General features: G+C 44.5%; 1 protein-coding gene across 1 annotated transcript; it reads left to right on the forward strand.

Moving 5' to 3' along the window:
- The first annotated feature begins 364 nt into the window (after positions 1-364).
- On the forward strand, positions 365-22694 carry WDR5 (WD repeat domain 5). Its single transcript, XM_075905217.1, has 14 exons — positions 365-490; positions 3430-3618; positions 5481-5589; positions 7075-7148; positions 8659-8748; positions 9760-9849; positions 10778-10861; positions 11764-11819; positions 11993-12039; positions 14008-14083; positions 17458-17491; positions 17989-18063; positions 20339-20426; positions 21554-22694. Exons 2-14 carry the CDS (start codon positions 3538-3540, stop codon positions 21652-21654), a joined length of 1005 nt encoding a protein of 334 aa, XP_075761332.1. The 5' UTR covers positions 365-490; positions 3430-3537; the 3' UTR covers positions 21655-22694.
- The last annotated feature ends 3148 nt before the right edge of the window (positions 22695-25842 follow it).

Genomic DNA, 25842 nt, shown 5'->3' on the forward strand with positions numbered 1-25842 from the left:
ACACCAACACTCCCCCCCCCCCACTTCTGGCAGAGGGGCACTGTTCACCCAGGCTGTCCAGTGCACATGAGGACACTGGGTCAGGCTGGGAAGGGGGGGGGGGGGGCTTGAGGGCTCCAGCCTGGGGAGCTGCAGCTTGCTCCAGCCTCAGCGACTTCCAGGGAAATTGCAACACGTGGGCCGCAGGGCCGTGACCTCTGCAGCAGCCCTGGCCGCGTGCATCCCCTGGGAGCCCCCACCCGGAACAGGCCTCTGGCCCTTTAAGGCCTGTGCCAGTCCGCCTCCGACGGATTCTGTCCCTTCCGCCTCGCCGTAGCATCCCCGGGAGAGAGCGGCATTGTGCGGCTCCCTCCCCTTCCGCCGTGAGCGCATGCGCCGCCCCGCAATTCCCCCCTCCCCGCCTGGCAGCTACGGAGCTGCCGCTGCTTCACCTCCTCCCCGGCCCTGCTCCGCGCCGAGGAGGAGGCGGCGCCCCTCCCCCCCCTCCCAGGTAAGTGACTGAGCGGGGCCCCCTCCCCCCCCCCCGCGCCGGGCACGCGCCGCCCCGCGGCCCCGCCCCGAGCTCTGCCTCCGCCAGGGAACGGCCCGCGTGGGGCCGCCCCTCCCCCGGCTCCCGTGTAATGGGGGGGTGCGTGGGGCCGCCCCTCCCCCGGCTCCCGTGTAATGGGGGGGGGCGTGGGGCCGCCCCTCCCCCGGCTCCCGTGTAATGGGGGGGGGCGTGGGGCCGCCCCTCCCCCGGCTCCCGTGTAATGGGGGGGGGCGTGGGGCCGCCCCTCCCCCGGCTCCCGTGTAATGGGGGGGGGCGTGGGGCCGCCCCTCCCCCGGCTCCCGTGTAATGGGGGGGGGTGCGTGGGGCCGCCCCTCCCCCGGCTCCCGTGTAATGGGGGGGGTGCGTGGGGCCGCCCCTCCCCCGGCTCCCGTGTAATGGGGGGGGTGCGTGGGGCCGCCCCTCCCCCGGCTCCCGTGTAATGGGGGGGGTGCGTGGGGCCGCCCCTCCCCCGGCTCCCGTGTAATGGGGGGGGGTGCGTGGGGCCGCCCCTCCCCCGGCTCCCGTGTAATGGGGGGGGGTGCGTGGGGCCGCCCCTCCCCCGGCTCCCGTGTAATGGGGGGGGGTGCGTGGGGCCGCCCCTCCCCCGGCTCCCGTGTAATGGGGGGGGGTGCGTGGGGCCGCCCCTCCCCCGGCTCCCGTGTAATGGGGGGGGTGCGTGGGGCCGCCCCTCCCCCGGCTCCCGTGTCCTTTCTTAGCTCCAGGGCGGGGGGAGGGAGCAGGGAGGATGCATGTCCTTGCTCTTGGGTGCATGGATCTGTCCCTTCCCTAGCTTCCACGTGGAGGGAGGGGTGTGCACCATTCCTGCCCCAGGGTGCATGGACCGGCCTCCTCCCAGCTCCTGTTGGGGGAGAGCTGTGCAGCCCTGGTGATGTATGGAAAAGCCGCTTCCTTAGCACCGGGAGTGGGGGTGGTGGTGCAGGCACCAGCTTCGGGGTGCAGGGTGAATGGATCTGACCTCCTTCCCTAGCACCCATGGGGTACATGGACATGCCCTTCCTTGGTGCCCATGACTGGCGTGTATGAACCTGCCCCCAGACTGCATGGGTCTGACCCCTTCTTAGCTCCCACGCAGGGGGATATGTACCAGCCCTAGTCCTGGGATGCATGGTCTCGCTCCGCCCTCTCTTGTTCCTAGGCCTGGCTGGGGGCATGCACCAGTCTGTGGCCAGGGTGTATGGATTTATTGTCCTCTCTAGCTCCCGTAATCTGTATCTTGCTTTGCATGCGCAGACCTTTCCCTTATTTGGTTAATAAGCTGCATAGCCTGTCTTGGGGGCATGCACTGGTTCAGGGTGGCTTGTGTGGCCAATGTTACTTGCATGCATAGATTCTAGCCCTTACTATTTATTACATGGAGGGTGTGTCTCATCCTAAAGGCCCAGGCTACTGTATGAGATTGGGGATTGAACTGGCACAAGTGCAGAAGTCAAGCTTGTTCTCCCTCCAGCCAGATGCAGCTTTAAGCATTAATGATTTGAGCTTGGTGTAAAAGCCTCTTCATGAGTTCAATCTTAGCCATATTGGCATCAGCCAATTGCCATTCTGGAAACCTGGACTGAATATTACTGTTTCTGCTGTTTGATGCAGAAAGCTGCCTCTTGTTCCTATCATGCATAACACAAACAGAGCTAAACACTGAACAGCTGACGTAGAGTTTCCAAAGCTCTCTTCCAAAATTTCCTAGCAGTGGCTCATCTCCACTGAAGAGAGCTCTAGTGTGGGAAAGACAGGGGCTATACTGTGCTGCACAGTCCCCCAAAGAAGACATGGCACTTAAAATCCTACCAGGCACCTGTGTTGTCACTCCAAATACAGCTACTACTAGCAGAACAAAACTGGTGGTAGCAACACTAATAATTTTTGTCTTAAGACAAGGCCTTACTGTAAGTGGTGGAGGTATTGCCTATTGTCAGGCTGAAATCTAGCAGGGCTGCGGTAGAGGTTTTTTACTCTGCAGTGTAGCACTGATTGAAGAATATTGGCACAGCAGTTTCGGGTTTTGTTTCGAGAAGGTGAGTCTATTGAGACTGCTACAGGCTGGCTCTTAATCAGGTGAAATATCTTCCATGTGTAAGGCAGGAACAAGTATGATTTGCTGCTCTCAAATGCAGTTAAGGAAACAGCCCTTGGTTGAAATAGATGAATTGGGAGGGCAGAAGAAGGGAATAGGATTTTGAGTTCTGGGTGTACCTGTTGCATTTTTCGCATGATCGTGGGTTTTGTATCGCATCTGTCTTTCCATTTGAAAGACATCCAGGACTATTACTTGCCTCAGTTCCAAGAAATGAAACTCTTATAGCTACGCTTCTGAACTTTTTACGTTTAATGGCATTTCAGGGAGTGTGGTGAGAAATAAACTGCCCACACTCTCACCAGATCCTCTCAGCTGTAATATGAGATTAGGCCAGAACAGGGGTTCTTGAACTGGTGTACGCTGTAGACCACATTGTCTCAGAGCATCACATGGACCACCTCCCTTGCCACTGGTTAACAATCCTGTGTGGCAACTACAGCAATTGTTTACTGCTCTGGAGAGCAAGAGGTGCTTATAGCTGTTTAAATCTGATTTGGCATTGGAGACTGGACAACTAGCAAAAAGCTCTGTAGTCTATTTTTATAAAACGGGGAGTTCAGAGGAATGTTGCAGATGGCACAGAGTGATAGGCATAAAACTTTGTCAATTCCATATTTATTTAACTCCCACCAGCAGCATTCAGGTTTCTTGGATTTTAGCTAGAATTGGAAAGTGATTTTTTTCCCCCCACTGATTATATGGGGACCTGGATTATGATTAGGGTGCATTGTTACGTTAATTGTCGTCTTTTAGCTGCTGAAATAATTCCCTCGATGGCTAACAGTGGGTTTTCGTTTTCTTCTAGGTTGGCGTTATTAGAGCAATTCTCTTTTGGGTGTGAAAGGCCCTTTTGAAGCAGCACATTCATTCATCGCTACAAGCACCATAGGTCTGACTTGCTCGCTTGAGAACCATGGCAACAGAAGAGAAGAAGCCAGATGCAGAATCTACCAAAACACAATCTACTCCTTCCTCCTCAACCAATCAAACCAAGGTGCGTGTAACTCTCAAACAATATCTCAATCTGTCAATAAACATGGAAGTTGCTTGCATCTTTTACTAGCAAACTTACAAATAGGACTAGAGACATTTAAGAATTTTAATTCTTTGAATGAATTAAAGGAATTATTTGGGATTTTTCCTATTACTGTTTAGCGAAGAGAACATGCTAAGTGCTTTGTGGACCAGACAGACAGCAAGATTGCTGTCGTTGCTCTAAAGAGCGTAGTTTTGACGCAGGTGGATAATGTAACTTTCAGCATGCATAACTGAGATCCAGGTGTGGCTTATTGAATTTTGCAAATTTGCAAAATTCATGAAAGAGAATACATCTCAAAATGTGTAATCTTGTTTTATGGTAACACGTCAGAATATTTATAAATTGAACATATATTTTGTAACTACTCACAGTAGTGAGACATTGGTGTGATGTTAGTATTAAAACTTTGCTGAGAAATGGGGAGAATACTCTTAGGGTTTCTTGAAATAATAAACAGTGTTTCCAGTTAGCCTGGAGGGAATTACGAGGCCTGTCAGGAGTTTGATTTCTTTAATTATTTCTACTGCTAATCAATGTTCCCTCTAATCTTTTTCATCCATGCGTGGAGTAATTTTTGTGTGCAGTAAGGCATGAGTAAAGGTGCACCACCCATAGAAACAAAAAACCTATCTGTGGGTGCTCTGCTAATCAGGTGGGTGGCATTTGAGTTGTTCCTGAATGGCTGCACAAGCGCACTGCTTACAGGGAACACTGCTGTTAATTATGATTTCCACTATCAATATAGTTGGGAGTCAGACTATGGGGGAAGGTTCTGGTATCCTACCAAAGCCTTCCCATGACCCCAGAGTAGCTGAATGTTTCTACTAAATAGAGCACCAGTGACATAGCTGATGCTGCTATGTAAAGGTGACTTGCAAAAGGTAAAAAAAAGAATGGCCTTTGTACCCTTTTCTGGTTTGTGATATTAAAAAAAGCCCTAAGAGTCTTACCAAGACAGTATTTTATTGTCTCCCGTGCTAGAAATTCAGATTTTGTCTACCATTGGAAAGCTGTAGTGCAACTGGTGAATTTATTATCTCAATAGAGAAAGGAACAGATTGCAAGTGACTTCACAAATGCCTATGGATATTAAGGATATAAAATCCCATTTCGTTAGTTAACTGGTTAACTGATTAAATGGGGGTGGCTGCCACAGCCAGGCTGGAGTGGCCCCCCTACCCGTGCGGACATGGGTTGCTCCAGCCCTCTACTGGCTAACCATTAACATCCCTAGAGGATCCATTGAGGAAAGGATGTCTTTGTTAAAGATCCTTTTCCCCATCAATAATAGTGTGAAAATTTGTAGTGCCCTTCTGAAATCTCTTGCCCAAACGTCCTCCAGCCAGACCAGAGGAAGTCAGATGGGATATAGCTCATACTAAAAGTGAAAACAAGTTGTAGTTGGTGGGGGAGCTTTTCAGATCTTCAGTCATAAAGAAGCAAAGAGGCAAAAGCCCAGTTTTTAAAAATCCTGTGCAGGTCATGCCACGTAGCTTGACGATTCCATTCACACTTCTCAGACTTCTTGGGCCTGCTTCATTCCTGGTAACGGACTTGGTGGGGATGAATTTGGACTTACCCCAAGGATGAATTTGACCCATTGTTTGAGCATGTTTCTATGTCGGCTCAGGAAGCTAGTACTAGCTCAGGTTTCCTTCATAAATATAAAGGCTGTAAACTTAATTTTAAACACCTTCAACCCCAAAGGATTGAGTCTGGATTGGTATACAATGCAGAGCACCGCACAGTGGCTCAGTCTGATACCGCAGTTACTACTGAAACATTGAATTACTCTTACTCATGTCACTTTCTTGCAGCCAGCACCTGTAAAACCAAACTACGCTCTGAAGTTCACGTTAGCAGGACACACTAAAGCGGTTTCGTCAGTAAAGTTTAGTCCCAATGGAGAATGGTTGGCCAGTTCCTGTAAGTATCAGTCTGTGTTAATTCCCCTCCGTCGTCTGAATTGTGATTCTTCTGTTGGAAGACAGGTAGATGGCTAATGTTAACATACAGGGAATATAAGGTGGGGGACTATAACCACATGGCTCTTTTTTTTCCTTTTCTTTTTTTTTTAAAAGGGACACTCAAAGCTGGCTGTTCCAAAGTTTGACCTACTTGAATGTTGGCTTTTAGGCCCTGTTGTCCAAAATGCCTTCTCTCTGGCTTCAATGAAGGACATGAGATGCTCAATTTGTGCTACTGATCCTCTTTACATAAAACAATGCAGTTACACACTGATTGTGGCTACATGTGAAATTGCTCTTTGTGCTAAGAGGGCCCCATGCAGCCCTTTGCACTGGTTAAACTTTCACTTGCACCTTTAAGTTGGGGCTGGCCTGGCATGAGCAACCAAGTGTGCGCTCTGCATTGAGGTGAAACTCACCCAGAGGACTCCTTGTGTGGGGTGCTATGTGGGAGCTGGTCTGCAAGGCAGCAGCACGGGTTGGCAGCAGCCCCTGTCTTGGTGGGGCGGTCAGAGGTCCTGAACCCGGTGCAAGCTGGAACTGAGCCGGGCTGCCTACCTGCCCGGCTCCTGACACACTTTAAATGCAAAGCCGCAGCAGGGGTAGGTTCCAGACCCGTCGTAAGCCAATACTGAGCCAGGCTGCTGGCCAACCTGCTAAACAATTTACTGGCGGGAGAATGCGTGATGTCTGTAGCATTAACGTATAAGCTTTTGCTAATAAATTAATCGACTACACTGTTACATTCCTACCTTCTAGAAGTCCCTTCCCTAAACTATTCTCTTAACTTTTAACATCTGGCAAATATCAACCTCTTTCTCTGCCACAGAGCACAAGTTAACATGATAATGGGTCGCACGTGTGTGCCTCACGAGCAGAAATGTCGGCCCAAACTATAGATCAGTTTTTGTTCTCTCTGAGGCAGAAATGTTTTAGTGATTTGCGTGGTATGGTAACTTTTTTCCTCCACTGGCAATACATCTTTTTCTGTGTGTGTGTGTGTGTGTGTGTGTGTGTATATATATTTATATAAAAAAGCTTTTCCTGCGGCGTGTGACAGAATGACGTTCTTGGGCAGAGGCCGGGAGGGGGGGCGTGGCACGGCGCGGGGTTGGTGAGCATAGCAAGTGTGAGTCTCAGCCCCCTAGTTTATTTTTAAAAATTAGAAACCGAAGTCCACTTTTTATCAGATAAATTATAGTGGATCCAATTTTGGAACTGACTTATTTGAGACCCTTGACTTTCAAGGCAGTATGTGAAATCCCAACCAATGCAGTCTGGCGTTTATGAAACTGTCATTTAATGTTGACATGCTTATGCACGGAAGTCTATGCTTGAGGGTAAAAACTGTAAAGTGTTTGTAAAAAGTAGCCAGCATACATTTCTCCCTTAAGGGAGTGAGGTAGCTGGTTTTAGTACTAATTGGGAATCTCTTCTCTTTTAGCGGCTGACAAATTAATTAAAATTTGGGGAGCATATGATGGCAAGTTTGAAAAAACAATATCTGGTCACAAGCTGGTAAGTATGAAATATCCTGCCTTCTAAATAGTTGACCTTTTCAATTACAATTGAAATAGTTGCCCTTTTTGATTACAATTGAAAATGGGTAGCAGGTTTAAAACTAATAAGCGAAAGTTCTTTTTCACACAGCACATAGTCAACCTGTGGAACTCCTTGCCAGAGGAGGCTGTGAAGGCTAGAACTATAACAGAGTTTAAAGAGAAGCTAGATAAATTCATGGAGGTTAGGTCCATAAAAGGCTATTAGCCAGGGCGTAGGAATTGTGTCTCTGGCCTCTGTTTGTCAGAGGCTGGAGAGGGATGGCAGGAGACAAATCGCTTGATCATTGTCTTCGGTCCACCCCCTCTGGGGCACCTGGTGCTGGCCACTGTCGGCAGACAGGCTACTGGGCTAGATGGACCTTTGGTCTGACCACGGCTATTCTTATGTTCTTATGTAATTCAGTACTGCATCTGGGGCTTGCATAATGGGGTAATTTGTTAACTTTCGCCTCCAGAAGCCTTCATTGTTTTAATTCACAAGAAACCAAACTGGACTCGTTTGGGGGTGGGGAGGGGAGCACGATTCGTGGTCCCAATGGCACCCCTGCCCAAGCCTTTGTGGTGGTGATGGCCCTGAGCCTGGAATTTTGTGGATCTTTTGGGTCAGGATTGAGAGAGATGGGCAGAAGAAACCTGTGGACTGTTGATAAAGCACCTGCATGCTCAATGCTTAGCCAGCACGGAAGCCATTCGCTTCATGAGCACTAACACTATCCACTTGAACAGCTGGGTTTCCACCTAGGAAAACAGCACAATGTATGGATGTATCCAGTAAGCAGCTCCCCGCCCATGGGATCCCACTGAATTTCCTTAAGGGGAATGACATTTCTCATGGCTTTGCGCACTGAAATTCAGGAAATCACATCTGGTGTTTGGAAATGGAGAGTACATTCCAAAGAACTGAAGTCCGGTTTTCGGAAGTGATTTAGATGATGCCTGTGACCTGTTCACTTTCATTGAGAAAACTCAGACTCCTAGATCTCAGTGAAAGTCAATAGGATCCAGCTGCCTAAGTCACTTTTGAAAACATGCCTTAGGCTCCTAAGTCACTTGGGTGCCTTGGAAAATCTTACTCTTGGTCAGTACAGGCAGAGAGTAGTGTGGAGCACCTCTTTGGGGAGGAGGGACAGCAATTAACCCAACCCCGCTACACATAATTCTTATTTACAAACTTCAAAAAGAGGTCCCATAATAACTAGAACTGCTGGTTGAACAAGTTATTAGTGTTCTTTCCATGTGAGGCTCAGCAAAGCTAAAAAGTTCTGTGGAGTCGTTGACTGTCCTCTGGTTAGAGGAAGAAGTGTTAAAAGTTGCTATGATCCATTTCTGTCCAGTCTTTCCAAAATTAAGGCAGCCTTTCTTTTCTTGCTTTCTAGCTTCGCATATGAAACTTAAAGTGTGCTTCACCTGTCCTGGAATGAATGAGTGAGCAAAGATCAGTGTTAAATTGCTTTCCTTTGTTTCAGGGCATTTCTGATGTAGCATGGTCATCTGATTCCAACCTTCTTGTCTCTGCTTCCGACGACAAAACTCTCAAAATTTGGGATGTGAGCTCGGTAAGGGCAAGGCCTGAGTTCTCTCTCTTCTCTGCAGTCCCCTCTCTTGGTGCATCTTACAGCGAAGAAGGCTAACTTGACTTGCTAAGGTTGTTGGAGAAATTTTAAGCCTTGGCTCCTTTTAAATATGCCTGTCTGCAGGTCTGCTTAGTAATGTTGAGCAACTTGTTGAAATGGACTGAAAAGGGGCGAGTTTCCTTGTTTGAGAGAGACCCGCTGGTCTTGGGAGGCTGGAACTTGCTGCTGCCTGTTTGGTTACAGTGGTTATCCTCGTAGACGGCTCCATGACTTCCAGGCATGATGCAGTACTTGAGAGATTCTTCCAAAAAAGCTCCCTCTGAAATGGAATGTTTGCCATTAACTTTTCACCAGGGATGTAGCTTTCTTTCTTTCTGTATTGGTGATTAAAATAAGTTAGTTCATTTCTAATTAGTTTAATGCAGTGTTTCTCAACCAGTGGTAGACGTTGCTTTAGGGGTACTTGAGAGAAGTCTGGGGGGCACGTCAACACAACTGACATTTGGAGAAAACTGTTTTTTTTTTCAAGTTTTACAGCACTTTATTATTTTTGTACTTTCTACACCCAAAAGTTTCATTGCCTGCCAGCTACAATTAATTTATTTAAACAAATGTGTTGCAATGGTAGAAAAAAAATGTTGTGTGTCTGAAAACTGTAGGTACTGGGGGTACTTATAATTTTGTTTTGTTTTGGAAAAGGGGGTACTTTATTTAAAAAAAAAAGGTTGAGAAACACTGGTTTAATGTGCTATGAGTGTAGGGCTGGGGTTGGAAACGCTTTTTGTTTTATTATTCTTATCCCATAAAATCTTGAGGATGGGTGTGTGTGTTTTGTAATATTTCTCCCCAAAAATCTAGGCTTCTTACTCTGATATTGTCCTTTTATCACATTGTCCTGAATTCAGGTCACCATGGGAACTTGGAAGGTGTAGGTTTACCAGTCACTTTCCACTGTGTGCATGTTTGACGCTAATGGTTTCAATCTGATTTCAGGGCAAGTGTTTGAAGACGCTAAAGGGGCACAGTAACTATGTCTTCTGCTGCAACTTCAACCCACAGTCCAACCTCATTGTTTCAGGCTCGGTAAGTGAACATGCTCTCCGTGAAGTACAGTCCCATACGCTCTGCTGAGGTTCGGGCCATCTGACTGTCACTATGCATAATGTGTAATGAAGTGGCGTCTTAAAGGGGAAAGTTGGTAGCATCATGGGTTGGTAGCATCGCTGCCATGTTGGCTCTTGGGCCCAGATCAAAGCCTCCAGCTCAGTTAGAAGTTAGAGTGCTATGGGTAAAGCCTCAGCGTGTGGGCTATAGGTTGAGACCCAGATGTTCTTTTTTACTTGAGGGGGCTGCACTAGCAGTCGGCAGAGCTACGTTCACTTGGTTGCAAAGCCTTCCTTAGGTGCGGAGTGCTGCTCTGATATGAACTGTTTGGGAAATAGAAGCTCCTTGTATCCGTGTCCAGATTCTGTGATCACTCTGGAAGATGCCTTTATGTCTTTGACCATTTCATGCAAATGTAGCTTTACGACCACTTCATTAGCTTGCTGTGTAGCTAGGAAGCATGCACATGGCGTGTAAGGGGACTGGGAATAAGGCTCTTGGGTTCTCACCTTGTGCAAGTCATTAAATCTGAATTACCTTGCATGTAAGCTAGGGATAAATACTAGCTTCCTTGCACGAATATTGGAGCTTAGCATTCATAAAGCTCCTTGGGATTGGCACAGGAAGCTTCCATAAAGAGCAAAGAATGAAGGTTCGGATTTAACTCCTTTTGAAGATCCCCATGCTAAGCCAACAGTCCTCAGTGACTAGCAGAGAAGAGGAAATACATTACAATCTTGTTTGCTCCCAAGCAGAAATAAGCTGGGATGCCTGAGAAACGTAGTCATACATATTTCTTTCCCTTCCTTGATGAAACCTGTTAATCCATTCATGTGGGGCATGCGGGTACGGCTAGGGAGTGCGTGCATTTGAAAATCACAGAGTGAATTTGTCCTCTGATCTTCAGTTTGACGAAAGTGTGAGGATATGGGACGTGAAAACGGGGAAGTGCCTCAAGACTCTACCTGCGCATTCTGACCCAGTTTCAGCTGTAAGTGCCTTCAGTGCTGACGTGTGTGCCTGCATTTAGCAGGGCTTTTCCCCCTTTTGCAAAGAAGGGAGCAATGTTTCACTGTTACTATCTTCCCTTTGGTGAAGGACGTAGCGTAACAAACGCCATGCGGTGACTTGTAACGAACATTATAATGATTTAATGAACATGGAGATGCCAGTGAACAATACTTACCCCTTGAACCCCAGAATGGATTTATCCCTCGGGGCATAATGACAGGCAGCATCTGCTATAAAAACACGGGTTGCGGAGGCTACTCCAGTGAAAATCTGAATTTGCTGTACATTTGGGTTGCTCCATAACTTTTTTTCTAAACCGCTTCAGGAAGCTCGTGGATAACTGAGGCAAATAAATGGACCAGACCAAGATGCGTGTCACTAAATGAGATGTCTGTACTGCTTCTGCTGCAGTGTGCTCTCCTAGCATGGCCTCAGTGCTGTTGGCAAAATTCCTCACTTCATTGAATCAGTTCAGGTCTTAATGTTTTCAGAGACTTCTTAAAACAGTCTAGTAATTGTTACGAAAACTTGCCAGCTAATCTCAATCTTGTTGCTCACCTGTTACCCCGATAACTGAATTTAAATGCAGCTGTCTGTATTCAAGCTGGGAAAAAAAATCAGGTGATGCAAATGAGGCATTAGAATTTCACAAAACTGACTTATTGTAAAATTCCCAGAGTGCTTTTTTTTTTACCTGATATGTCTGAACTTTCTGCACCCATCATCCCGTTCTTGAATTCTTGACCCCCTCCACATGAATCACAGCCTATTAGTTGTGTGATAATTAGGACCCAGTGTACTACTTTGGAGATAATTTTCAGATGTGAGCTCTTGTTCTTCATAAACATTAATACAGCAGTTTTTTCCCTCTATATAAAACAGGTACATTTTAATCGTGATGGGTCCCTGATAGTGTCAAGTAGCTATGATGGTCTCTGGTAAGTGGTTATTTTTTCAGTAACAGTTAGGCTCTTTTTATAAAAACTTAAATGGGATTCTTTTGGTTTTATAGTTTTTCCTATCATGACTTTGAGTTTAAAATGTAACATGATACATTCCAGAGCTATAGTAATGACTCATCTCTCTCTCTCTCTTTTTTTTTTAAATCAAGTCGAATCTGGGATACAGCATCAGGCCAGTGCCTAAAAACACTGATTGGTAAGCAGGCAAATGTGTGTGTGAACTTTGAATCTGTCTGCTGTATTATCATATAAAATATGAAACACTCAGTGTGACTTGGACTGCTGTTATGTAGTTTCCTCATCAGCTTTGCTTTCTCTCTTTTCCTTCTTCTTATGCTGTCCTCTTCATGCACTACCATCTTTGCATGATTTAAGGTGAAATATTCTCTCTCCTGTGTAAGAGAGCTTCCTAGGCTAGGGATATTATCAGCACACACTGGACAATAAATTTAAGAACCAGTATTGCAAGATTCTCCTCTAGTCATTGTAGCGTTGTGCTTGGCTGTTCAATGACTTGGAGCTTCTGTAACATTTCTACATACCAACATGATAGAGAGGTGCTATAATTAGGGATGTTAAAATGTGTGTAATTAAATAACGGTTAGCCACTGAAAATTTCAATGGTTGCGTGAGGTGTGGCAGTTGGGTCTCCGGGAGCCAGTGTGCACGTGGTGCTGACTTTTAAGCCTAGACTCATCAGTTAACCCTGTACACGGTTACACTTTCACATGTGGGTGTTTAAGAATCAATGCCCTTCCTAAGATAGTGGGCAACCGGTTGAATAGTGCATATCTTGCCTCTGATTATCTGACTCTAGTGTTCGCATGAAGTGACATAGGCAAAACTACACGTTCTAGGGTGTGTCTAGACTACAGGGTTTTTTAGAAAAAAGTAGCCTTTTTTGAAAAAACTTCACCTGCATCTAGACTGCAGCCACATCCTTTCGAAAGTAAAGCGAAAACGCGGCAGTTTTTTTGATTACGGTAAACCTCATTTTACGAGGAATAACACCTTTTTTCGAAAGTACTCTTTTGAAAAAAGGCGCTATTGAAGGCAAGCTGTGCTTTTTTGAAAGAGGGTGTCTAGACTTCCTTTAGAAAAAGCGGCTTGCTTTTTAGAAAACTCTGCGTGTAGTCTAGACACTCTTTTTCAAAAGAGGCTTTTTCGAAAGTATCTTTTGAGAGCCTCTTTTGAAAGAGGCTTGTAGTCTAGACGTACCCCTGCTGTTCACAATGGACATACTTTAGCAGTAAGATGTGCCGGATAGAGTAGTGGTCTTAAGACTAGGCTGGTACCTGAATTGTGGGATGATCTTCAAGTAATTGCAGGTAAGTTGTGGAAAAGACAGAAAATTGCAGAAATGTAATAATGGACTTTATTAATAGTGGTAATTTGGAAAAGCAAAACAGTCACACTGGGTCAGACCAAAGGTCCATCTAGCCCAGTATCCTGTTATCCAACAGTGACCAATGCCAAATGCTTCAGAGGGAATGAATAGAACAGGCATTCATCAAATGATCTATCTTCTGCTGCCCATTCCCAGCTTCTGGCAAAAGCTCTATTTAAGAGGAAAAATTGCTGAAATGAGATCAACACTCCAGTATTATGTTATGTCTATTTTTTTATAACAAGACGTTTTGCTACAACTATATTTGTTTTTAAAAAAAGTTAATGATGCAATATACAATTCAGAAAACTAATTCTTAACACACCTGTTGCAGAAATGGCATCTAATCACTTTAGCCTTGAACATTTTACAGGTACTGAGTGTTAGTTTAATGCTATTTGCATATTCAAAATGCATGCAAAATTGTGGACTTTGCAGAGTAAGCTAATTTAAAACCAATATTGCAAACGAAGTAGGGCCTTAAGGGTAAAGTTGATACAGGAGTGGGAAGGCTGAGTTGCAGGTGAATCTGTAATAATAAAATGTTAGTAATCCAAATATTCTTCCTCTTGGATTATTTCACATGATCACTTTTCTGTATCTCCTGTTGGTTTGTGTGAAATATAAAATGGGAGCTGAACAAAAATGTTAAGTCAATTAATATAGACATTGGCTTTTGGAATCTGCTGTAGGTCTGTTGTGTCACAATAAATGCTTTGTCCATGAGAGAGCAATTTCACTATATTCTGTATAAAAACCTTTGTATTTCCGATACAGATGATGACAACCCTCCTGTGTCTTTTGTGAAATTCTCGCCAAATGGCAAATACATACTAGCAGCGACTTTGGACAAGTAGGTATTAAAAATACATTGAAAGTCAACGTCAAATTTAGACTTTTTGTGTTGTTAAATATTCATCTGATGGTGGGTAAACTCAGACCTGCTGTCAAACTTCTATAATCCAGTCCTCTGGGAATTATATTGTTAGTAAGATGAGCAAAGTTTTTGCTGCTGGCAGTCCTATCACTGTGGTGTTGAAATGCCTCCATGCTCTCTTAGCTTTGCATCTTTTTAGAGCCTTCATCATAAGAATGGCCATACTAGGTCAGGCCAAAGGCCCATCTAGCTCAGTATCCTGTCTTCCAAACAGTGGGAATTGCCAGATGCCCTAGAGAGAGTAAATAGAACAGGGAATCTGCAAGCAATCCCTCTCCCATCACCCATTCCCAGCCTCTGATAGAGGCTAGGGACACTATTCCTACTCATCCTGTAGCCATTGATGGACCTAACCTCTGTGAATCTAGTTTTTTCTTGAACCCTGTTAAAGTCCTGGTCTTCACAACATCCTCTGGCAAGGAGTTCCACAGGTTGACTGTCCGCTGCATGAAGGAGAACTTCCTTTTGTTTAATTAAATAACAGTTTTAAAACAATTTTGTTTGCTGACCCTTAGTTCATATATTGTGGGAATAAGTAAATAACTTTTCCTATCATTTTCTCTACACCAGTCATGATTGTATAGACCTATACAATATCCCCTCTTAGTCTCCTCTTTTCTAAAATGAAAAATCCAAGTCTTTTTAATCTCTCTTTAGATGGGACCTGTTCCAAACCCCTAGTCATTTTTTTGCCCTTTTCTCAACCTTTTCCAATGCCAAGATACCTTTTTTGAGATGAAATGACCACATCTGTATGTAGTATTCAAGATGTGGGTTTACCATGGTTTTATATAGAGGCAATAAAATGTTCTCTGTCTTATTCTCCATCCCTTTTTTAATAATTCCTAACATTGTTTGCTCTTTGCTGCTGCACATTGAGTGGGTTTTCAGAGAACTATCCACAATGACTCAAGATCTCTCTCTCTCTCGAGTAGTTGTAGCTAAATTAGTCCCCATTATATTGTATGTATAGTTGGGATTATTTTTTCCAATGTGCATTCCTTTACATTTATCAACATTACATTTCATTTGCCATTTTATTGCCCAACCTCTTAGTTTTGTGAGATCTTTTTGAAGCTCTTCACGGTCTACTTTGGTGTTAACTATCTTGAGCATTTTAGCATCATCTGCAGATTTTACCACCTCCCTGTTTACCCCTTTCTCCAGATCACTTATCAATAGGTTGAAAAAGTTTGGTCTCACTACAGACTCTTGGGGGACACAACTAGTTATCTCTCTCCATTCTGAAAGCTTGCCATTTATTCCTACCCTTTGTTTCCTGTCTTTTAACAAGTTATCCATCCATGAAAGGACCTTCCCTCTTATCCCATGACAACTTGCTTAAGAGCCTTTTGGTGAGAGACCTTGTCAAGGCTTTCAGGAAATCTTAAGTACACTATATATCCACTGGATCCCCCTTGTCCACATGTTTGTTGACCCTCTCAAAGAACTCTAATAGATTAGTAAGATATGATTTCCCTTTACAGAAACTACATTGACTTTCCCCCAACAAACTATGTTCATTTAGGTGTTTGACAATTTTATTCTTTACTATAGTTTCAACTAATTTGCCCAGTACTGATATTAAACTTACCGGCCTGCAATTGCCAGGATTACCTCTAGAGCCCTTTTAAAATATTGGCGTCACATTAGCTATCTTCCATCATTGAGTACAGAAGCTGATTTAAAGGATAGGTTACAAACCACAGTTAATCGTTTCTCAATTTCACTTTTGAATTCTTTCAGAACTCTTGGGTGATTGCCATCTGGGTCTTGGTGGCTTGTTACTGTTAAGTTTATCAGTTTGTTCCAAAACCACCTCTAATGACACCTCAGTCTAGGGCAATTCTTCAGATTTGTCACCTAAAAAGAATGGCTCAGGTTTGGGAATCTCCCTCACATCCTCAGCTGTGAAGACCAAAGCAAAGAATTCACTTAGTTTCTCTGCAATGGTCTTATATTTGAGTGCTCCTTTGGCATCTCGATCATCCACGGGCCCCGCTGGTTGTTTAGTCGGCTTCCTGCTTCTGATATACTTAAACATTTTGCTATTACTTTTTGATTTTTTTTAATAGCTGCTCTTCAAACTCCTTTTTGGCTTATTATATTTTTCCACTTAATTTGACACAGTTTCTGCTCCTTTCTATTTTCTTCACTAGGATTTAACTTCCACTTTTTAAACAATGCCTTTTTATCTCTCACTGCTTCTTTTACTTGGTTGTTAAGCCACAGTGGCACTCCTTTGGGTTCTTTTCCTTTGTTTTTTAATTTGGAGGATACATTTAAGTTGGGCCTCTGAAACGTTTCCACGCAGCATGATGTAGTTCCTGCGTTGGTCAAATGGCTCTCTTAACACCATCGAAGGCTACAAATGTCGCACACAAAGGCAGCAATGTAAAAATAGCTGTGTACACAAAGCAGAAAAGCTCTGCAGGTGGGTTGGCTTTATTGAGCGTTCTCAGACTGGACTATTTCCAGTGCCACTGGTAGTGAGAATCAGCCACTCACCCTTTTTCCTCCCTTGAGGAAATGAGCATTAGCTGCTGCTGCTGTAATGAGCGTCTCCTGTCCCCAAATCACATGGTAACGAGCTCGTTACCTGTGAATATCTTATATGAGACATTACAGGGTTAGTCCTCCTCTCTTCGTCCGGTGAGCACAAAGAAACCCAAAATTCAAGCTATTTTGCAAGCCAGAACAGGAGAGTCAACACTGCTGCCTCCTACTTGAATATGGAAGAGGTTTTTGTGCTCTCCTCTGTGTGTGCGAAGGAGGCACATCTGTCTGAAACCAATGACTAATTTCACTTAGGCTCCCAAATAGAATTTGAACATTATCACTCTTATCTACCACTGACTGACTTAAAAACTCCCCTCCTATTACACAGTCCCTTTACCTAGATACAGGGGGCAGGTGGTTCTGGCTTGGTTTTGCTTCATACAAAGTGTATTAGAGTTGAGAATTGTTGTCTGGCTCCTTCCTCCGTGTTTTGAACTATCGGTCAGATACCTCATCGTGGCCGCACATCAAGAGAAGTGGACATGAGCAAACTTAACAAAATGCATTTTTTTAAGGACTCCATTTTGTTTCATAGAGGAGAATACAAATGGGCTGTAAATAAAATCCAGTTCTTGCTGGGTTAGCTGAAACTCCGCATTCCCAAGCCAAACTGGAATGACTCATGTAGAATCTGGGAAGCTGTAATATGGAAAAAACATGTATGTACCATGAAATCATAACAAGTAAAATAACACAAAGCCTAAAATCCTTGTTCTCCTTTTGTTTTTTAGCACACTGAAACTTTGGGACTATAGCAAAGGAAAGGTATAATCTCAGTGTCTTACTATAATGTCCTAGCTAGTTTGTAGCCTGTTTTGGGTGGTTTTCAAATACTATCCATAAGGTTAAGCTTTTTCTCTGCCATCTGTGCAATAGAACTACTCTAAATAACATTTATGACAGCCCCTTCTATAATAGTGGAGCAAACAAGATAAGTGTAAAAATTTCTTTACGCTTTTGTGATGCCTAGAGACATTGAATTCTGTGTTTCCTGACCTGGTAAACTGTTCGTGCCTTGTTTTTTTTTTTTTTTTTCCCTGTGGGTGGAAGACACAAATTGGGGCCATTCCTACTCCCCAGCAAAGTGATTGGTTAGTGATTGCAGGCAAAGATGCCCTCTGCCTCCTTTGAATGAGTTGATGGGGTGAGAAATGTGCACAGATATATTTAGTCTGCCCTGCAAAGGGAGTTTGTTCTTGAGTGCCAGTTATCTTATTCCCAGCAGTGTTTATGGTTTTTACCTTTTGGCTCTTCCCTTCCAGTGCCTGAAGACGTACACAGGTCACAAGAATGAGAAATACTGCATATTCGCAAACTTCTCTGTCACTGGTGGAAAGGTGGGTGATTATTACTGAGCTGCTTTTAGTGGTATTCGTGCATTTGAGTTTTTCATCAAAACGGAGACAATGCAAATCTCTCGTAATTTCTAGGCATGTATAATCCAGTTTAATCAGTTCTTTACGCTTTTGTGATGCCTAGAGACAGTTAACTGATTAAACATAACATAATTCTGGTTACACAGGATCCCGCGGGCAAAGGATGGGCTGGAGCAGCCTCCTGCCTGCATCTGTTAACTGCTAAGCATCACTTGGTACGGGTGGTGTTAATGGGTGACATCCCTAGTAATTTCTGGGCTTATAAGGGCTGTCCTGCCCTTAGTGCAAAACTGTAGCCCAGTATAACACATGCTACAGTTAATGTTGCAAACTTGCAAGCAGCGAGGAGGGATTGTAATAGAAGCAACAGCCCCAAGGTTTCAATCTCCTGGAATCTTTACTTTGGAGGCTTGGTCAAAAGGTACCATTTTGGGGAGACTTTTAGGAAGCTTCGTTCAGCAGTGCGGGTGTTCCATGTTATTGTGTAGGCCCAGTGCTAAGAACTGTGCCAGGTTTCGTGTACCCCAATAAGGTGATGTCTACACTACAAAGAAAAGTCGGAAAAAGATACGCAAATTGCAAACCACAATTTACATATCTTTTCCCGCTTTTCTTCCGAAAGAGGCCTCTCCGACATTTGGCCCGTCTACACGGGGCCAAATGTCAGGGAAAAAACCCTGGTTTTGGAACAGCCATTCTTCCTTGTAAAACGAAGTTTACAGGGATGCTGACAAAACGTGTCCACTTTTCTGACTTTAAAAAAAAAAAAAAAAAAAAAAAAAACCGGGCGCGTTCCTTGGATGCGGCAGAGCTTTTTCAGGATACCTCTGGTATCCTGGAAAAGCTCTGTAGTCTAGATGTACCCTAACGGGGAAAACCTGAGTGGTGAGAAGCCATGTTAGTGCATAACATAGCACTTACCTGTTATAGCTTGTGAGTTGCTGTGTATGAGTCTTGGTTGAAATGCTGTCTGTAGGGCCCCAGCATCCCTGTGCAGGAAATGGAGCTTTCTTGAGGGGATCTTATGAGGTTCCCCAAGGACTAAGATCCATCTTAAACCTCACCTCTTTTTGCTTCAAGGGCCATGCCCACTTCAGCCAGTCTTTCTGGTCTTCAGCATGGCCTAGTGGTAAGAGCATTGGACCAGGATTCAAGAGATCTAGGTTCTATTTCCATCTCTGCCTGGCCTGTTGGCTGACCTTAAGCGAGTTGCATCCCCTGCTGCCCCGTGCCTCAGTTTCCGCAGTTGTAAAATAGGAATAATGGCCTCTGAAGTGCTGAAGAGAACACTGTATAAGAAGCATTGTGTAGAAGAGCTAGATACTATAAATCAGACATAACAGTATGGACATATGTAAACAAACCCCAAACTAAAATACTCTGATGTGCACGCAATTCACCTGGGTTGAGGCGGGGAGAGGGAGAATGAACCACATATGACTGTTGTTGCTTAATGCACAACTTAGTGCACTATGGCAATGAGGGTGCAGTATGAACCTATGTAGAGTCAAAACAATGAGGAGACTGTGGTACCTAGGGTATGTCTAGATTACATGTCTCTGCCGACAGAGGCATGTGAAATTGACTATGCTGGGTAGCCTATGAAGCCGGGATTTAAATATCCCCGGCTTCATTAAAATAAAAATGGCCGCCGCACTGTGCCAGCTCAGCTGATAGTCGGCACAGCGTGCGAGTCAAGACGCGGATCGGTTGACAAGGGAAACCTTTGTCGACCTGCTCCTGTAAACCTCGTTTCATGAGGCATAAAGGAGCGGTTGACAAAGGCTTCCCTTGTCACCCGATCCGCATCTTGACTCATGTGCTATGCCGACGATCAGCTGAGCCGGCACAGCGCGGCAGCCATTTTTATTTTAATGAAGCTGGGGATATTTAAATCCTGGCTTCATTGACTATGCTGGGTAGCCTATTTCACATGCCTCTGTCGGCAGAGGCATGTAATCTAGACATACCCTTAAAGACCAACAGATATATTTGGGCATAAGCTTTCGAGAGTAAAAACAGCTTTGCCAGATGAAGGGAGCTTTTACCCCGGAAGCTTATGCCCAAATAAATCTATTGGTCTTTAAGATGCCACAGGACTCCTCATTTGTTTTTGCAGATACAGATGAACCCTTCTAATACTATAGAGAGAGTAAATAGCAATTTAAACTGGGATGGCAGGAAAGACTAAAATAGCAGTTCTGTAACTATTCTCTCATTTTTTTTCCCCCTCCAGTGGATTGTGTCTGGTTCAGAGGACAACCTGGTTTATATTTGGAACCTCCAAACAAAAGAGATTGTACAAAAATTGCAAGGACACACAGGTATGAACCTGCTTTTTGTTGCACCAATACTGATTAAACGTTGCTTCACTGAATAAATAACAAACACACAGCATTAAATTAGAAATCTGTATTTTTAGTATCAAGTCAAATATGTTTAGAATGTGACTGATGGGATTAGTATAAACATCTGTCTGAATGGTGCATGATGAGGATCCATGCTGTGTTTTCCAAGATAGGCATATTTAGAGGACTTTTGATAATATTGGTGATCAGACATTTTTTTCCTTGAATTACATGTGAAAATCTTGGCCGATTTATTTACAAGTGTGGTAACTTTTAAGTACCTGATGGGAGGCACTCCTCCTCACAAGGCACTTTTGGAAACCCTTGGTCATTGGTTCCTCCCAAAGCTGCACTTGTCGAAGGATGAGTTCCAGGTGAGATCGAAGCATCTTTAGAGACACTGGCCCCAGATGCAAAGAGTCTTGAACACTTAGCTCCTGCAAATGCTTAAAATGCGCAGCTTGACTCGTATGAGTAGTCAGGAGCGTGACCCATGTGAATAGAATTAAGTGTGTGCTTAAGTGTTTGCATGATCAGTGTCTTGGAGTCCAGTACTGCAGGTCTGTGCACATAACTTTGTGCCCTGTGATCATGCCCCATCGAAGCAAATGGGGCTATTCCCGATCTGTAAAGTGAAGCATGTGCAAAAGTCTTTGGAGGATCAGGGCTTTCACTTGTGAGTATGGGGCACATGCGGTTTAAATCAACTATCTGTTTGCTTTGGGTGGGGTTTTATCTGCCCTAACTTACACCAAGAAACCCTAGGCATGAAATGTGAAATAGTTCCCCAAGTTCTGCTTGTTTATATATTATAACTTTCACCCACTTTCCAGCTGCTAAGCTCACAATTGGGGTAGGTCCACTAGAGCCCTGTTAGAACATTACTTTTATGGAGTACAGTCAATAGTTCCCGAAGAACAAAGGTCAGATCAAATGACGTTAGTATTCATAAATCATCACACTCAGATGCTGGTATCCACTGTAGAGAGAGAGCCTGGCCATATCTTAAAATGAGGCAGCTGTGTGTGTGTGCGCTGAAAATACCTGCTCTGAACCAAAGCAATTTGGACTGGCATGAATTCTCTTTGTCTCCTTTTATTTAGATGTTGTGATCTCAACAGCTTGTCACCCAACAGAAAACATCATTGCATCGGCAGCACTAGAAAACGACAAAACCATTAAACTGTGGAAGAGTGACTGTTAAATACTTTTTGGTATCACTTTAGAGACTGTCAGGAAAATTGTGGTTTTTTTAAAAAAAAATTAATAAAACCCCCCCACGCGAGAATAAAAATGATAAAACCCAGGTTGGCAGGAAACCTGAAGAATATTTGAGAAAGTGGTTTCTGTTAGTCTTGGCCCAAAGAGAATGTCTTAGCTTGTTGCTAGAACAGGGCAGTGTGGTGGGGAAAAAAGGAGGCATTTGTCTCCTTTTCGTGCCTGATCACTTGGCAGACAAACGGATCATTCTAACATCACTTTAGGAGTATCCGCCTTGTATTGGAAGCCCCAGAGATACTGTTGTGGTGAAGGTGGCATTACTCCTTGGCTGTCTTGCTGCTGCTTAAGGAGGAACTGCCGGTCTGTTTTGTAACCGTAAGTTAAGTTGTAATACTAGGAATACTTGGATTTTTTTTAAATGTCGAATTTTTATTTTTTTTATTCTTTTGCAGACCGGTAGGTTCTAGTCCATCAGAAGTTTCTCTTTATTGTTTTAAATAGGAGTGCTGCATCTTTAAGGATGCCTCATTTTAAACACTCAGCTCAAACTTTGTGACCAAATAAAAGCATCCAGTTTCAGAGTCCCCCCACCCTGCCCGAACTTCAGACTCCTGTGATGAAATATCTGCTCTTACTTCTGTATAGTTGCTTACCTCTCGTTATGTGTGTTTAATAGATGCTGTTATAGAACAAAGTTACAGCTCTTTTTTTTTTCTGTTAACCATTAAAATGATTCCTGCTTGTAGTTGTTCTCAGCATATTTTACATTTTTTTTCTCTACTGGAAAAAAAAAAGTGAGTTTGCAAAATATTGTAAAGATATTTCAGTGTAGGGGAGGGGGGGAAACCCCTTCAAACAATTTTGTATCTTGGAAATCCATCGTATTGCCTGTGTTGCTAATGGCATGACTCTGTAACTATTTCAGCGTCGCTCTGTCTTTCCCTTTTTTGTCACACTCGTGTGGTATTGACACGTCCAAACCAGAACCGTATGCCATAATAAAAAGGTGGGATTTTATGTGTACGCTGGTGGTGAGAGTGCACTGTTGTGAAGTGTCCGTGTCCCTTCCGCTCACGAGACTGTCTCCAAAACCAACTGTTTTTGCAGCTCACTTCGGCTGTGGAAGTTTTATCCGCTCACTGGCCATGTTATTTCTGTGGAGGAATGAGCGTAACTCCAGTCCAGACGCACTTGAAAGAAACCAGCAGAAGCGGTTACATTGAAAGAATCCTAAGCTTGAGGCAAGACTCTCTCACCTACAGTGAAAAGAATTCTGGCCATTGGATCACCACCTCTTCTAGCAAGCATTTGAGAACTCGCCAGAAGCTTAGTCTTGACCAGTTTGCAGCTGCAACAACAAAAAGGCTATTAGCCAAAAACAGGCAAACAACTGCTTTAAACAAGAATCCTCTCAAATCAAACCTTTTGGACAGGAAGTAGAAGAATTTTTTTTTTGCCAATTGTTCCCTGTGGTGGCAAAAATGCTCCATTTTGGCAGCCACGTCTTTGCAAACTTTCTGATATGCCAAACAGGGATGTTAGCAAACTGATTTTTGTGCTGAATTTTTCAGTTTACATGCAGGATGGGCAGGTGGGAGCCAGTGTTGTGGGGAGCCGGCTTTTAAATCAGCTCCCTGTGAGCACTAGCTCCTGCCTGCCCCTCCACCCCAACCCTCCTGCTGCCTCTGATACAGAGGCAGCAGCACAAGAGCGAGTGGGGACTGTCTTTCTGTATGTTTTGCTCTGCCCCCCTCCCCCAGTGCCTTCTATGGAAGGCAGTGGCAGGGGGAGGGAAGATGGCTACCAACAGGCACAGCCTCAGAGGCATCAAGGGGTGTTGGGGGGGGAAGGCGGGGGCGAGATGAATGTAGTCATTAGGATTAACTGATAAGACCCGGCTTTATTGGTTGATCGTGTAAAACGACAACACGCTAACATCCCTAATGCAATGCAGACTCCTTGTGGTTCCTGTGAGAAGGGATGGTTCAGTTCGCAGTGAAAGGCAGCCTCTTAATTATATTGGTGATTGCCTCTGACAAGTAACAGTGCAAGAGGGTCCAGGATGCTTCAATTGAATGAAGCAACTTTATCTTGGTGTGTGGCTGATCAGGTGGGCAGTAAATGTGTTAAATCTGGGGATGTTAAAATGTCTGTTTATATAAATGTGTAACTGCTGAACAGGGCCGGCTTGAGCCATTCCTGCACCCTGGGCAGCGGGCGCATGCGCGGCCCCGGTGCGCTGCACACCTTACAGCTGCAATCGGGTGCCCCCCCATAGATTGGCACCCCGGGAAGCTGCCTGGCTAGCCCCCCCCCCCCCCCCCTTAATCCGGTCCTGCTGCTGAACCCTTGAGCAGCTGCACTCTTATATGCAGGGCAGGTCCATGGAGAGCCAGATTTTAAGGCAGCTCCCCTGTAGCTGTCTGCCCCTTATTATCTCTCCACATCTCCCAGCTCCTCCCTGCCCTGCCACCCCTGCCTGCTGCTGTCCCCTCTGATGCAGAGGCAGTGGAGATGTGTGCAACCATGCACACTATCACATCTCTAGTAAAATCCTGTTTATTGAGCTGCAGGTGGGAGGTGCTCCAGCCAGGATGCAGTGCCTTCCTACCTAGGGCGGGCCTAGTGGGCCTGGAACAACCCCATGCGTCTGGCAGGTGGTGGGCTGCTCCTGTTCCCACCAGCTACCATTCACTTCTCTAATGGGAAGAGTGTGGGTACAGGGTTGTGGAAATTGATGTTGATACTGGAACGTTAATACATGTAAAGTGTCAACATCTGCACCTGCACGTCCCTGTGAACTTCTACTACACGTGGGCTGGCTTTCAGGTAAAGATGTGTAAAAATGCATGAAGGTGAGTCTCCTGGAAAAACAGCCGCAGAACCATCTCTCTGCTGATTACGTTTAAGACGGTCTGCTGCGAATAGAAGTTTCTGAATAATCAGACTTAGTTGAGGGGTCGACTTGCATAAATAGCCCTTTTTGTTTTCAATACACGGGAGTCGTTTTTAAATTGAGTTCCCAAGAGTAAGGTGCTTTAGGGAAGAGCCAACCAGAATGGGGGCCAGTGGAAACAACTTGATGCAGTGTGTGCCTGAATCATAAACAGTTGTTGGCAAGTGGCTTATTAGTCCCTCTGTGCCTTGTTCAAATTGAAGTTGGGAGCCAAAAATTTTTTCTTGGTGCCTTCTAGTATGAGGAGACATTGAAGGGTGAATATTTTTTCCTGCATGCCTGCAGGGCTCAAATTGGGCTGTACTAACCTGGCTTCTCCTTTGCAGCTGCTCACTATAGGTTTCCCCCTACCTCTGCTGTATGTGTCAGTAGCACCAAGTAACCAGAATCCTCATGTGAGATTCTGTTCCTATAAGGTACTATTCACACAGATCAAATTTCTTAAAAGTTCTTGAAATAAACAATCTGGGGTCTTTTTGCTATGGACAGTAACCTCCACTCCTGACTAGAAGGCTTGTCCTTTTTCTGTTGCCTTCTAGCTGCTACACCTACCCCAGTAAATGTCACAACATTGAGTCAATGTCTTACCTCATTGTAGTAACTGCCGATGATGTTAATCCCATTTCAAGACTGCTGATTCAGCGAGAGTGCACAGCTTGGTTTCTTCTCGAGAGCTTTTGTTTAGCAAAGAGGGATTCTGCGAGGGAATAACTAAGTGGGTGTAACTTTAGGATGTAAGCCTAAATTTATAATTAAAGCTTCCGCTTCTTCTTAGCTGTGGGCCACCTGGCAAGTCACTTGTAATCTGATGGCGAAGAGTTTGAGCCCTAAAATCCTTGAATATGTCTGAAAATTAGGTTGTCCTGGGTTCCCACTCTGTGAAATAAGGATCATGTGCCCTACACACCTGTCTTGTGAGCCCTGCATGTAGAAATGAGAGGAGTAATTGTCAACCTTCTAATAAAAATAGCTTCTGGTCCAGCCTAGTGCTACCCAGCCTGTCTGAGAGGCTAAACTAGGTTAAAAAAAAGGGGCTAATTTCCTCCTTCCTGGAACAGAATTCAGCTGTTTACTTTTACAGGCTGTAGGTAGGTAGGTGTTAGTTATGAACAAATAATCCAGTTCGTGGGATTCTGAATCCATGCAAGGTGGGAGAATTAGTGCCCTGCCGTGTGTTCCTGCACCACCAAAACCAAATTATTGTACAGAGATCAT

This window comes from Pelodiscus sinensis, chromosome 22 (genome assembly GCF_049634645.1).
Source record: "Pelodiscus sinensis isolate JC-2024 chromosome 22, ASM4963464v1, whole genome shotgun sequence".
NCBI lineage: Eukaryota > Metazoa > Chordata > Testudines > Trionychidae > Pelodiscus > Pelodiscus sinensis.

Bases quoted from the DNA above. Each gene is read 5' to 3' on its own strand.
- WDR5 (XM_075905217.1), top strand. From the start codon at position 3,538: ATGGCAACAGAAGAGAAGAAGCCAGATGCAGAATCTACCAAAACACAA. The intron at 3,619-5,480 runs GTGCGTGTAACT...ACTTTCTTGCAG, and splicing joins CCTCAACCAATCAAACCAAG to CCAGCACCTGTAAAACCAAA. The intron at 20,427-21,553 runs GTATGAACCTGC...CCTTTTATTTAG, and splicing joins AAAATTGCAAGGACACACAG to ATGTTGTGATCTCAACAGCT.